General features: G+C 36.7%; 1 protein-coding gene across 1 annotated transcript in view; it reads right to left on the bottom strand.

The window, feature by feature from the left end:
- LOC124859318 (protein bicaudal C homolog 1-like) overlaps positions 1-14,593 on the bottom strand; it is an 89,582-nt gene that overhangs the window by 55,167 nt on the left and 19,822 nt on the right. The window contains exon 2 of the mRNA XM_047352055.1: positions 2,322-2,368. Within this exon, the coding sequence (XP_047208011.1) occupies positions 2,322-2,368 (47 nt within the window). The remainder of the gene's footprint in view (positions 1-2,321; positions 2,369-14,593) is intronic.

The following is a 14,593-nucleotide window of genomic DNA, read 5'->3' as shown; positions in this document are numbered from 1 at the left end:
AAGTCAGTTAATGTCTTTAAATAACTACAATTACTAGGTGCTCTTGAGGTGTCTTGTTTTGGCATGATGTTATTGATAAAGTGTTTTCTTTTGAAGGTATCTGTCAGTCATCAGCTTTGTCATCAACTTGGAACCATTATTGAGAATGATCCCTGACCGTCTCCAAGTTCAACGTCATGTCTACACATACCGTTTCAGTCAGGATCACTTGGAGCTTTTGTTCAACTGTGTCAGGGCATGAGGTAGAATTTTTACATTTATAATTAGTCTTTTTAGTCTCTGGTCCAGACCCGATATTGGTACTATCTAGGTTGGTTAATGAGTAGAGAATGGTTTATATCTATACATTCCTAGTTTACAGTATGTTTTGATGTGAAAGACCTTTTCAGACACCAGTGCATATTGTTTTATAACCTACCTGTAGGGAAAAATGGTTATACTGTTTTCTTATTAACCCTCATAAGATATATTTTATGGTCCTAACTCTCGTCATTAAAAATCTCTGTAATTTAAGTGTGTAAATGCTTTTCTTATTTTTTCAGGAGGCTGGAGACAATCCCACAGCAGGGCTGTTCCAGGGCATTTTCTGCCGTCTGATGGTCCGTTGTGGTGTCTCACCAAGTGGGTCAGGCAACGTGACAACACAAGATGAGACTGTGTCTCTATCAGCTGCAGACATGCATACTGCTTTAATGGCAGAAGAAGAGCTTCCGTCAGCAAATATTTCTGGATTCATGTGACCACAGTTATCTGCCCACCTGCTTTGGTGATCCTGTGCACAATGCCCTGGTTTACATTATTTTTATTCCAGTAGACTGCCAACGGTCCATCATATTTTCCCCTTTTGCCGTAGGAGAAGAAGTTGACCGTTCTTGAGTTTGTCACAGACAGGTGACAGCCCTAGCCACCCCCTCTCCTCCTCGCTGCTCCAAAGAAGACTACACCAAATAATTTTGTTCTTTTCTGTTGGTACTGTAAAAATAGCCTGGGCAGGATAAAGTAGGATACTTTTGGGTGATTTATAATTGTCATTCATTTAACCCAATGTGTTTTTAAGTTGTAAGTTCCATGCAATGTTTTTATTGAAGTTTATGCTGAACTGTCTGATTGCTGTTTGAATACTGTTGAACTCTGAAGTGCGGCTGTGCAGCAAAGTTGAACTGCAACCTATTCGCCGTGTTTTGATCAAATGAGTGCTGACTTAGATGGAGTTAAAGTCGACGCTAAAGCAGACTGAGGCTGCGAACTGAGCCTTGAGTTCGTGCTCCTGAAGGCGCTGCCTATGTGTAAACGTTTGGCTCATTCCAAGTCAATTCGAAGCTTTGATCCATTCCCACTCAGTCCATAAACTGTGATCCATCTACACTCAGTCCACATCCATATTTTTGGTTATTAATGCACCCCTTTCATAAAATGGTGCAGGCTTAATTAGGTGAAAAGTTGTTGAACATGAATAGTCGGTTGTAAGAGGGCCTATTGGTTTAATAAATTTTCACATAGATAAAGAGACAGTGTTAGTGTTTATTTTGTGTAAGAATGATTATCTGTCAAAATTAGGTTAGTGTTCCCCACTATTTGGAAAAACGGTTGATAACAAAGTGACATTTAGCATGTTTTATTTTCTTAGATGTGGTTCAAAGTCATCAAAACTAACAGAAATAAACACTATATCCTTCTCTACCTGTGTAATGAATCTATATAATAGATGAGTCTCACTTTTTCAATAGAATTACTGAAATGATTTTAACTGTAGCTGTATGTTTCACTAAGTTATACACCTTTATTTAACTGTGGGATTGTTAGCTAAAACCTAGCAAAAGACGCTTTAGCATAATAGGAAAAATATTTGTGTATAACCAAGAGGAATCACACCTGACTGACCAATCAGAACGAATGTGAGGGACCTGAAAAACCCACAGACACTTTGAAATCATAGAGAATCATATCTGTACTATTCACTATATAGTGCTTTTAAAAGCTTTTATTAAAACAGTCAGTGAAAAGAGGCACCGCTGCCCTTACTGGGCCCATTTCAAACACTGTTCTAAACTCGACATAATCTTGTTTGCCACAGTACATTATGTAAGTGGGAATGGCCCAGAGTGTTGTATCAGCTGTGTTTTGGCATTAGAGTTCTAGGGTCATTTAACGTCAGTGAAGTTCCATTGTTTTTATTTGTTTGGATTTGTAATTAGAAGTGACTGGACAAAACACTGACACCTGACATCTGCTCCCTTACGAAGAGAGTAATGGCGCTCTCTGTGCTTGAACACGACCCAAAGACAAAGCAAATATTACCCAAGTGCAGACTACACACTCACCTTCTGAAAGAAATCCTCCCCGCCATTCACTCTCCCCTCAGAGGCAGCTAGAGAAAGAGAAAGAAAAATACTTTTATTCCAACAACACAAACATTCACTTTTTAAGGCACAATCTAATCCTGTGGCAATGAATGTACAGTCCTCAATGGTTACGGTATCTTCATTCAGAGCTAGTGTTTATGGTGGGTCTCTGACTCTCTGGATATTGTGTCTGGCACAGTTACTGGGATCGCTGAATGGCAGGAATGGAATAAAATGTTCCAAGTCATTTTCTTTAATCCCAGAGATGGGGTAGAGCTTCAGTATACCAAACTGGTGGATACAAATCTTTTAGCATTTACAATTAGCCAAAAATGAAGTCTTTCACACAACATCAGGGTTAAATAATGTTGCTTTTCCACATCATGAAATTGGTCCTATCCATTTGAAATGTTTAGCTACAGCTTCAAAAAATCTCAAGGTTTAAAGAAAAACCTGTTTGAAAAACTACCTGTAAACAAATTGAGCACTTCAAAAAGCTGTGGTGGTTTACAGTCAGTTCATACAGTACTCAAAACAGAAGCAAGTCAGGTTTGAAGTAGCTCCAACACATCTGCAAGTCCTTCAAACTGTTTCAGCTCTCTTGATCTAAAATACATATCTGCTATCCAGGGCAAATTCCTGTAATCCTTTGTCATCTGGGAATACAGTAAGAGTTTAAATGATGCTACCAGGATGAGTTTTCAAGATGGATTTGATACAGTGTGGGTAATTTTGGCAGTCAGATGGATTATAGACTTTGGTCACAGATGCTGACCTCAGTGAAACAACCTGAATGATGTTAATAGAAGAGAACATAGATTCTTGCTAAATGATGGAGCTACACTAAACTAAAATTATTTTAGAGCACATTACAGCAGCTCTAAAATAATTAGATGATTCATGGATCAGGTCATTAAAATTTTAATTGGATTGGTAAAACCACTTTGTAAAGCTGGTCTGAAAACAGTTTTATGGAAGCGTGCACATGAATGACTAACCCTGAATGATCGTTTTCTTCATGCAGAGAACAGAGCCAGATTGCCTACATCATGATCCATTTGTCCTGAAGCAGACATCAAAGTAAACACTTGTCCAGACGACAGTTTATGAAGACCGAGAGTCTGGTTTGGCTCCACAGGTGAGTCAGTTTCTGGTCAAATGTGTGTATATCAAACACTCAACACCCCACCGAACAGATAAAAGACTAATTTTGGCTGCTTAAATTTGAAGCAAACACTAAAAACTATTTCAGGAAGCAAGTGGATCACCAATGATAGCCAACAGAGGCATGTTTAGAATTATCCACTTTATAATGCAAAAAAAGCTGATCACAGTTAATTTACAGTAAAATCCTATTTTACCTTTGTAAAGACCTAGCCTATTAGCTTACCATCATGTTTGTTACTATAGGACATATTTTTGGTGTACCTAAAAAGACATCTACCTGTTTGTAAACATAAGGAAATAAAGCTAATTTTGTGCAAAAACAAGCTCTTCCACGTCTATGCAGAGTGTGCCACTATATGATGCATCCTTTTTGTATAGTGTTTGTGTAACCGGATAAAGATTGCAAAATTCACAACTGTCTACTGCATCAGATCAAGGTATTTTACTTTTGCTGTAAGGTCAGTGTCTCGTCCTTCCCCTTACCAAAGTTGACTGACTTGATCCATCTCTTTAGGAGAGGCTTTTTAAACAAATGTTTTTTCAAACACCGGAAGAAAATCCGCAAGAGGGACTCATATGAACTACAAACACAGCTGCTCTGTTCAGAAGAATAAAGAACTGAGAGGATAATGTTGCAAAACACAGAAACATTCTTCTCTGTCTGGTAAAGGGATTAAATAAACACCATATTGCACCTTCGTAAAGACTTTGATACTATATTGGGGTTCAAAATACTGTAGGTCTAGCCATTCATCCGGTTTAGATTTATGTTGAATTTCTATTTTAGTATTCCAAACAGATACAAATGGGATCCCACTATAACAGGACACAGCAGATCACGTTTGTGTTTTTATTACGTTGTCTGATGTTGTACATTAACAAATAACATAAGGGGAAATAACATGGATGAATTTACACAAAATGTATGTGCCTTCTATTTTTGCTTTTCAATAATATATAATATTCACGGACCAATGAGAGACAAGTGGAACCTTTTAGAAGATATCCTTTCCCATTTCACCTGGAGTAAAACTAACACAGCATTCTAGGACAATAACACTGTATGCAAAGTCAGACATGTTGGCCATAGGATGATGGGGTTTTACTGCTTTGCTGACCTGGCCAACATGCTGAAAATGATGGAACCATGAATTATTCTCTTCAGCGAATAATCCAGACAGAGAATATCCAACCAGCAGTTTGTGACCTTAAGGTCAAGCTTACCGCAGTTATAAAACAGAACAATGATTCAAAGCACACTAGCGAGACCACCTCTGAATGGCTCAAATAAACCCCAAACAAAATGAGATTAACAGACTTAGTTGAAGCCCAGGCTTGAATGCTACTGAGATTCTGTGGTAGGACCTTAAACAAGTCATTTGTGCTTTGGAAAGACTCCATCATGACTGAATTAAAACAATTCTGCAAAGAACAGTGAGCTGAACTTCCTCCACAGTGGTGTAAAAGACTGATTGCAGGATATCGCAAACACTTAATGTAAGTTGTTGTTGTTGCTGCCCAGGGTCGTTTAGGAGGCAATTACATCTGACATATACATGGGTTGGACAATGAAACTGAAACACCTGGTTTTAGACCACAATAATTTATTAGTATGGTGTAGGGCCTCCTTTTGCAGCCAATACAGCATCAATTTGTCTTGGGAATGACATATACAAGTCCTGCACAGTGGTCAGAGGGATTTTAAGCCATTCTTCTTGCAGGATAGTGGCCAGGTCACTACGTGATACTGGTGGAGGAAAACGTTTCCTGACTCGCTCCTCCAAAACACCCCAAAGTGGCTCAATAATATTTAGATCTGGTGACTGTGCAGGCCATGGGAGATGTTCAACTTCACTTTCATGTTCATCAAACCAATCTTTCACCAGTCTTGCTGTGTGTATTGGTGCATTGTCATCCTGATACACGGCACCGCCTTCAGGATACAATGTTTGAACCATTGGATGCACATGGTCCTCAAGAATGGTTCGGTAGTCCTTGGCAGTGACGCGCCCATCTAGCACAAGTATTGGGCCAAGGGAATGCCATGATATGGCCGCCCAAACCATCACTGTTCCTCCCCCATGCTTCACTATGGGCATGCAACAGTCTGGGTGGTACGCTTCTTTGGGGATTCTCCACACCGTAACTCTCCCAGATGTGGGGAAAACAGTAAAGGTGGACTCATCAGAGAACAATACATGTTTCACATTGTCCACAGCCCAAGATTTGCGCTCCTTGCACCATTGAAACCGACGTTTGGCATTGGCATGAGTGACCAAAGGTTTGGCTATAGCAGCCCGGCCGTGTATATTGACCCTGTGGAGCTCCCGACGGACAGTTCTGGTGGAAACAGGAGAGTTGACGTGCACATTTAATTCTGCCGTGATTTGGGCAGCCGTGGTTTTATGTTTTTTGGATACAATCCGGGTTAGCACCCGAACATCCCTTTCAGATAGCTTCCTCTTGCGTCCACAGTTAATCCTGTTGGATGTGGTTCATCCTTCTTGGTGGTATGCTGACATTACCCTGGATACCGTGGCTCTTGATACATCACAAAGACTTGCTGTCTTGGTCACAGATGCGCCAGCAAGACGTGGACCAACAATGTGTCCTCTTTTGAACTCTGGTATGTCACCCATAATGTTGTGTGCATTTCAATATTTTGAGCAAAACTGTGCTCTTACCCTGCTGATTGAACCTTCACACTCTGCTCTTACTGGTGCAATGTGCAATCAATGAAGACTGGCCACCAGGCTGGTCCAATTTAGCCTTGAAACCTCCCACACTAAAATGACAGGTGTTTCAGTTTCATTGTCCAATCCTTGTAGTTTCAATACTTGTTTCAACATTTACTCATGTTATCTTTATCTGATATTAAATTTGATTTAAATTTTTTTTTTTTTAAAAACAGGAAAAATCTGTAAGGAGGCACTTTTTTAAAGAACTGTAGGCTTACATTTCAATAGATTTAATCCCTTGGTTTACATTTTTCATTCAAAACAAGTAGCAAGAATGCTACAAGTATATGTAATGTAAAGGCAATGTTATTTTTAATGTGGAATTAAAACAAAATTTAAAAAAATTTATTCTTATGCATTATAATCCTTTAAAGTATAACAAAAAAAAATCAGAACCAGTTGGCCAGGTCTCAAAGAAAACTGGAAACTGATATCTACCAGTACAAGCCTGATTGGTGCCTCACTAACCTGGCCTTAAAGAAAACAAATCTAGGAGCTTTCAAGTCAGATAATGCATTATCATGGTATGAGCCAGTTTCTAGGTGCAGTGCATGGTATAGCTACAAAGGGATACGGTTTCTAAACCATTACACTTGAGTGTTATAACCATCCTGCAGCTTCAATTTATTTAATTGAGATGCCAGAGACTAACATATCATTTCAAAATTTTGGCATAGATGTCAAAAGAACACCAGGATGCCAGTCACTCACCATCCTATAAGCATAAAAAAGGTTTCCTGTCAGTTGTAAGATAAAAGAAAAATCAATTTTCATAGCACAGGTGTGTGCTCCGTATCCTGTAGAGGAAAATTGGTAAAACATTTTACAGAAGCAAAGTCTTGATGCAAGATGAAAGTTAGAACGACACATAGATAAAATGTCATGGTTATCCCAGCTACTACAGTCAATTTGATTGGATTTAAGCTACATGCATCCATTTGCTACTTAAGTTCAAGTATGTGTCATTCAATCTAGCAGTGCTGCATGTGAAAGAGACCATGTGTTTGCAGCAATTTGGCAAGCAGAGCGATGGTAAGTGATGTTGGCTATGTTTATATTGCTCTTAAATTAAAAATCTGAACTAGTTGGTATGGTATTAATTTTCTGTGAAAAGAGATTGTACAGCAAATGTGTTGAGGTACTGTCAATAAATGATAGTAGATTCTGCACAAAGTGAACAGGAGTAACTTTTGCCCACATATTTAGATACTTTTCTCCAAGGATGAGGGGTGTGGAGCCCTGCAGGGGAGGCTTAACCAAAACACCATTCATATGAGAGCTGCCACTGTACAACTCAGTAATTTTGCAGGTGTTTGTGCTTCATACTGTTATATAATACAATTAGACCTAAATAGTATAATGCTTAATTTAAGGGAATCTGGATTGGATTTTTTGCAACATATAAAGTCACTTTTTTGATACATAGGAAGATTAAATCCTTTTTGTCCCTAATTATAATTTTATCAAGTCCTACTAAAGGAAACAAATGACAACTTTAAAAAGTGTAGTAAATAATAAAAACAAAATAATTGCTCAAATGTAATGAATCAGCAGAAAATTCAGAAACCTACAACCAGAATTGTAAGCTGATCTGCTGAAGTAGCAAAACTGTCAACTTAAGTGAAGAAAATTAAATGTCAGTGATCTGCAAACTTTACTTTTGTCTCCAAAAGATCATTGAAACTGCTAAACAACTGGACCACCTGCTGAAGAAATAAAACATTTGAGGACATTTTAGTAAAGAAAAAGTACTTATTTCAACAGATATGCTGAAGTAGCAAAGCTGTTAGCTGAAAACTGCAAAAGAACTGCCAACTAAAGAGGACATATTTGACCAAATATCCTGAATGACTACATTAAATGAATATGCAAGCACAGTAGCTCAAGTATTAGATGTAGATGAACAAGTTAACAGAATTAGTGAAGTGAAATTGAGAGGCAATAGTGAGGAACATTTTTTGTGGTAATGTTAAAAATGATAAAACCTCATTGCTTTGCAACTGGTAGAATTATAAAGGAAATAGGACTGTCGGCTGAAGAACTGCTGTATAGGAAAATAACTTGGTCAACGTTTGCCTGTACAGGCTGGAAAGTGCGGAGGGAAGACACATTGAATGCAGCATGTACAGTGACACCGGACTGTATGCATTTTCTGGTACAGACTGTCATTCCCAAAAATGTTAAAATGTACCCCAAAAACAAAATTAAGAGAACTCACACTTTCAGAAACATCATAAACTAGAGCAGCAGTGCAAGAAATAGGATCTGAAAAAGAACATTCTCAGATGGGATGTGTTGTTTTCTGATGTTCTAGCAAACAACAACCCTTTGTACAGATTAGTGACTGATAGAAGGGCAGCCAGAGATATGACCTGAGTTGGGTATTTTACAGGTTAAGATATGTTTGGTCACTAAGCAACCACAGAAAAAATAAAGTCTAATGGTTCACATTCATTTTGTCTTTCTATTCCTCGTATTTATAAATGCAACATTTTGTATTTAGTATTGAATCAATATGTTAGGTTTGTGGTTTTAAATTATTGCATTAATATTTACTGTAATGTCCTGCAGAAAAAACTTCTTAATTTTAAAGGTAGATTTTCTTCTTTTTACAATGATATTTGAATATAAAATGCACATTTTTTTAGTCCACCACATCAATCTAGGTTTCTATGCCCTCATTAAAATAAATACACAAATGTTAAATAAATGCAGAAGTGCAATGAAGGTAAATAATTTTCTGATTCAAGTGAATCAGAGAAGCTTCCTCATAGCCTCATCAGCCATCACTGCCATTCAGTGGTTTATATACTAACTAACAAGTATAGATAGATTAATTATATCCTCTTACAAACAGGTCACCAGCGCAGTGATCATGGACTACTTAGATGCAATGTCTCCTTCAGCTTCCTTTGAATGACCTTCAGCTTCCTGATTAAGGGAGAGCTGTACACACAATCCTCTAACCTGCAGAAAAAAAGCATGCATCAATTTCTATTTGCTATTTTAATGCAAAACCATTTATTCCTGCAATTTTTACAATAGGTTAATTCATTGATAAACTATTTGGTTAACATTCTGGTCTGAGTTTATGATGGCAGTTTATTATGCCTGCTATGTAGTCTTTAGCCTAAGGGGTCTTTTCTGGAAACCAAAACAATGACTTTTGTATTTTCTGCATTAAGCTGAAGTTAGTTGTCACCCATCCAGTCATGGATATTTTGAACAAGACTTATTAGCACAGTTGCCTTAAAGACAAATTAGAAAATATGAAAACAACAACAAAAAAACAAAAAAAAAAACAGTTACAGGTTCAATGACACCCCATATGGTCAAGTAAACCATTATATTAAATTTACATTCTAAGGTTACCTTTCCCATGTAAAACGGGCCTAGGCATTGCCCTTTTATCAAACAAACAAAATGATCCTGTTATTTCTGTTATTTTCACAACACTAATGTCACACAATGTCACACTTTCTCATTCCACTGAATTCAGTGGAATGAGAAAGTGTGTCGAAACTTTTGACTGGTAGTGTATAACAGATAAAGACAGAGAGATAGAGAGATAGAGAAACAGATGACGAGACATAGAGAAACATAGATAACGGCATATAAAGAAAACAAAGGTGGCCACTGAGAACTGATAAATTATTCAACATTTATTAAAAGTGTTCATTAATAACTTAAATTATGCTGCATTTATATACATTATGTTAAATGGATTGAAGCAATCAAGAAATATATTGCTGTTATTAAAATAAACACCAAAATCCTGTTTCCTTTAAGTGTTTGTGTCACTTTGCACAGTAAAAAAAACATTTACGGTGAACACAAAGATGGAAACAATGAACTCAAGCAAATGTAAGTCTAGCTTTATCTTGTTCACAATAAACAAGAGGAATGAATGTAGTGGCTTTTGTTTCTTGGAGCTCTTGTGTGAATTTGGTTAATTAGGAACAGAATGGATGGAACAAATAAGATTACATTTCTCCTTTTCAGCAACTGTAAGTCAAACTACATTAATAAATACAAATGGAAATCAGAGGAGTCCATAGACTGATTAGTTTGGCTCAGTTTAAATAACAATAACATAGTCTAGAATTATTAATTACATATATATTGATGTCTAAAAATTATTTGTTGCAATATTTTGTGCAAACAAAAGGGTGCTTTGTGTTGGCCGGCTATATTATAGATGTGAAAGAACAACAAACAAATAGGAAATGATTTTATCCAAATATATTTTCCTTTACTGTGAAAAAATAAACATCTACAAAAAAACATAGCTCATGCCTTTCGGCTAAGAGAACCATGATTCTTTTTATTTTGTTTGGGCCAGAACTAAAAAGCATTTATTCTTTAGCTGTGCTTTTCATATAGATGTTCTGCTTCTGTTTCTGTTTAAAGGTTACCTGAGTTCAGTGAACTCTCCTCTGTTCCAGCAAAATCATCCAACTATTCACCCCAGATTTACATGTTGCAATCAGTTGTCATCAGATCTTCATCAGATGTGTCTATGTCATCAGATTTTGAAAAATATGCAGCTAACAACAGCTATTTTCATTCAGTAGCAATTTGAGAAAACGGGTATGACATTTAAAGGTAATCAGACTCCAACCCTTGAAATTCTCTCTCTGTAACTTCTTAAATAAATTTCATCTCTGCCACAGGATGCGAAGGGGCAATAGACATTAGAGGGGAAAGCACTTGGGGCTCGTTGCTGCAATATGAAGCAGCAACGTCTGGGATTCATTATTCTGCGGAAAGACAAAGGTTCTGGGAGATTCCGCTGTTTTGACAGTGAAGGAATGTAAACAGCGCTTATTTATACAGTTATGACTTCAATCCACACACAACAGTCAGCAAACAATGGAGACAGAAACCCAAATGATTAAAATCACAAGGCATTTTTCACGACGTTTTCACCATTACATAGTTTGAATTGGACACTACTGAGGTTTAGCGGACAGCCGAGAGGGAGCACAAGTTCAACTCCAAATGGCACACATGTAAGCCATTATACATTTAGTTTTAAAATGGTATACAGTAAAATATATTCTGACATAATAAAAAAAAAAACATCTGGGAGTAGATGCATGACCAGTGTGTGTTCACCTGCAGCAAACCATCAGAGATTTCAGGGTTTTGAGAATATACCAAAAGTACAAAAAGTTGCTTTGTCTTACCAAAGAATTCACCAATAGGAAATTCTTGTGTGAATCCTCTTTAGTTAACATTAGATAATATGCTTCCTTGTACAAATACCCTCATGTTTTAAATAAACAGTAGCCTAACTTCAAAGAAACAATTTGATTCTCTGCTGTAGCCCAGGATGTGCAAGTTGGCGAAAAGCAAATAAATTATTAAATTGTGAATTTCTAATCGGCTCACTTTTCATCAACTTGTTTAAAAAAAACGTTTTACCTAAAAATGGAGCTCTTTCATCCAAGGATTTAGCAGTGATTTGCAGACTAACAACTAAAAACTCAATCAGCTTACTTCAACTTAAGTAGTGCTAATACTAGAAAGATTACTGTTAGGACGGAGTAGTTTGCATGGGACTGTAAAGGCTTTGAAACTAACAGAAGCTGCACTGAACCACTAAAATTTACAATGACAAGAAATGCACCTAGAAATCAGGTGCTGACTGGACTTGGACCAGATCAGTAGTGATGGGCAATAAAACAATATTTTATTGGGAAAAAAGAACATGACATGAGGAATAATAAAGTTTAAAATTCAATAAGACACTTACTTATGTGGCCTATCAGGCAGTAAATGGGTCCATCATTTTTTTAAGCATTTTTACAAGAATGAGAAGAGATTGCAACCAGTAGTGTGAACTTTGTCTTTGTAGTTCACCCATATTGCTTAAGGGAAGGGTTTTTTGTTTTAACAAATGTCATTAATTGTTAATTATATTTATTCTTTATTTGATTTTTCAGTTTGTAATAAAACAAATGCTGGTAAGACACTAAAGTATTTTCCTCGTAATTAAACACTCCATATTTAAGCACTAATGGATCACACTAATAACACTATGTATAGAATTTGTTACTCAGTGAAGAAGACTCAGTTTGCCATTTTCAGTATCAGTGAGATGTTTCAAAATGTAGTCAGAGGAAGCAGATGTAAGAAGCCATAAAGGAACCTACAGGATTAGACAAGTTAGAGTTAAGTTAAAGGTTTGTAAGGAAAGCACTCAGACTGCTGTTATACTGACTATTAGTTAATCATGCGTTAATCATGCTGATGGGTAATAAGATACTGATAATATTTTAAAATGTGACCTCTAATTGTTTGTCTTTGTTTTAAAGTAATAATGAAGTCCTGTTTAACTGCAGAGCTGTGTATGACCCACACACAGTGTGACCTTGACTCTGGTTCTTGTAAAGACAGTTAATGCTGAATCTCTGAAATGTTTTTTAAGGCTCCAAATGTAGTTATAATAAATGAGTGAATGACTTAATCTAACATATATGATCAAAAAAAAATATTTTACTCACATAAAGTTGGACTTTGCTACTATCTTTAAATTATATCGTAGAAAGAAAATGAAAATCTTGTGATATGATGCACAGTGAAATGAGAAGTTCAATATAAAGGTAACTCCTCATACATAATTTTTGGGGGGACAAGTCAAACCTTATATGACAAAAAGATGAAAATAAAAATATTTCATTTTAGTAGAAAAGAATTTGTCTTCATTTTAAGAAGGTTCAAACACATAACTATGTACAACTTTCCAGTTATCTGAAAAAGTAACCTCATTTGGCTGTTGGTGGCAGGCTATGGTAATTATTGGTAATTTCACAATCTCCTTTTAACCTTTTCCTTTAAACGTCGTTTGTTTTTTCTACAGTATATGATTATCTTCCAATTGTGAATGAAGAAATTACACCACAACACATTCCTCAAATTCTTCAAAACCTGCCTAAACTTCACACTGAAATTGCTTTTTTATCTTTGACATCACTTCATCACTGTGAGTAATAACTTGTAGTATAAAATGTCTTTTACACAAAAAAGGGGAGCTGTGAAGCAGTGGTGGAGGGAATATTTTTCAATCGGATATTTGGGGATTTAGTTTGCCTTTTGTGAAAACCTCTACTGTAAAAAACCGAAAAAGTAAAAAACATCTGGCAACAGTCACACTGTTTTCTATGTTACCATGTAAGCTGGTGTCTTGAAAAACATTTGTTACATAGGTCCAAACAAAAAGAATAAGCAACATCAAATGAATAGTGTGTGTGTTTTAGTATCAAGGATGTGGAAAATTTGTTTGGGCAAGTGACAGTTATGGAGCGCAGGATTAGCGGTGTTTAACTGAAGAAGAGAAGTAGTGTCAATGTCGAATGATTAGGGAAATATATTTAAATGGGACATATGCTACTAAATCCTTCTTTTTCACACTTAAAGTGGAACTGCAACGCTTTGGTCTGAACTCCTTGTTGCTGTAGCACCACAGAACCCCTGTTCTGTGGTGCGTCTGAGAGCTACTCGTTTTGGTGCGCCCTCTTTCAATGCTGTTGAGGCGCTTCACACCCCACCCCCCTCGGGTCAAAGAGCGTTCCACTTTAACCCGTTCGGCCATTTTTGTCGTTTGATAACAGAAACCACAGAAACAAGACAAAAACGGCAAAACTGTTAATGTAATAATAATATTCCAAACACACAGTACGGTTCTGTCCTCAAGCAGCTAAAAGCAGCACACAGCACTAACATAAGCAGAAGGCATGATGCTACTGCTATCACAGCGATGGCCAGGACGTCATATCAACATGCAATAAATTCATGTCAAAAATAAAGATTGTTGTCATTTTAGGGTTATTTGCAGCTTACTGCTTGGCTACGTGCATCGTTTCAATATACAGAAGGAACTGACCACTGAACCAAGAGGTTCGATTGCTGGGATATAATGAATAGTGTGGGTTAACACACCTAACAACTGAACATTTAAACTTATTTACTTGTAGCGTCAACATACTTGGACTACAAAATCGCAGCAAGAAATACAAATATAATAAAATATAATAAAAAAGCCAGATATGTGAATTGGTCAGCCGGATGTCCATGACCTTGTTTAGTTGTTCCGCAGGAAGTATTGGGATGTAACAGTTCAAAAAAACGTAACAAAGGACTGAAAAATATGACCCAAACAGAATATAAAGATATCTACACAACACCTGGAGAGACTAAATTTAACTTTTCGGCACTCCTACAGACTCCAAGTACACAACACAATTAAGGGCTAAAAAAGTGGATTTTGCATGATATGTCCCCTTTAATACATTTAATATTGGTAAATATCGGTTATCTGCCATAACAAGCAACATTAATATC

Source organism: Girardinichthys multiradiatus, chromosome 22 (assembly GCF_021462225.1).
Source record: "Girardinichthys multiradiatus isolate DD_20200921_A chromosome 22, DD_fGirMul_XY1, whole genome shotgun sequence".
Lineage (NCBI taxonomy): Eukaryota > Metazoa > Chordata > Actinopteri > Cyprinodontiformes > Goodeidae > Girardinichthys > Girardinichthys multiradiatus.
Note: the sequence above shows the minus strand (reverse complement) of the source record. Positions and strands in the feature narration are given on the sequence as shown.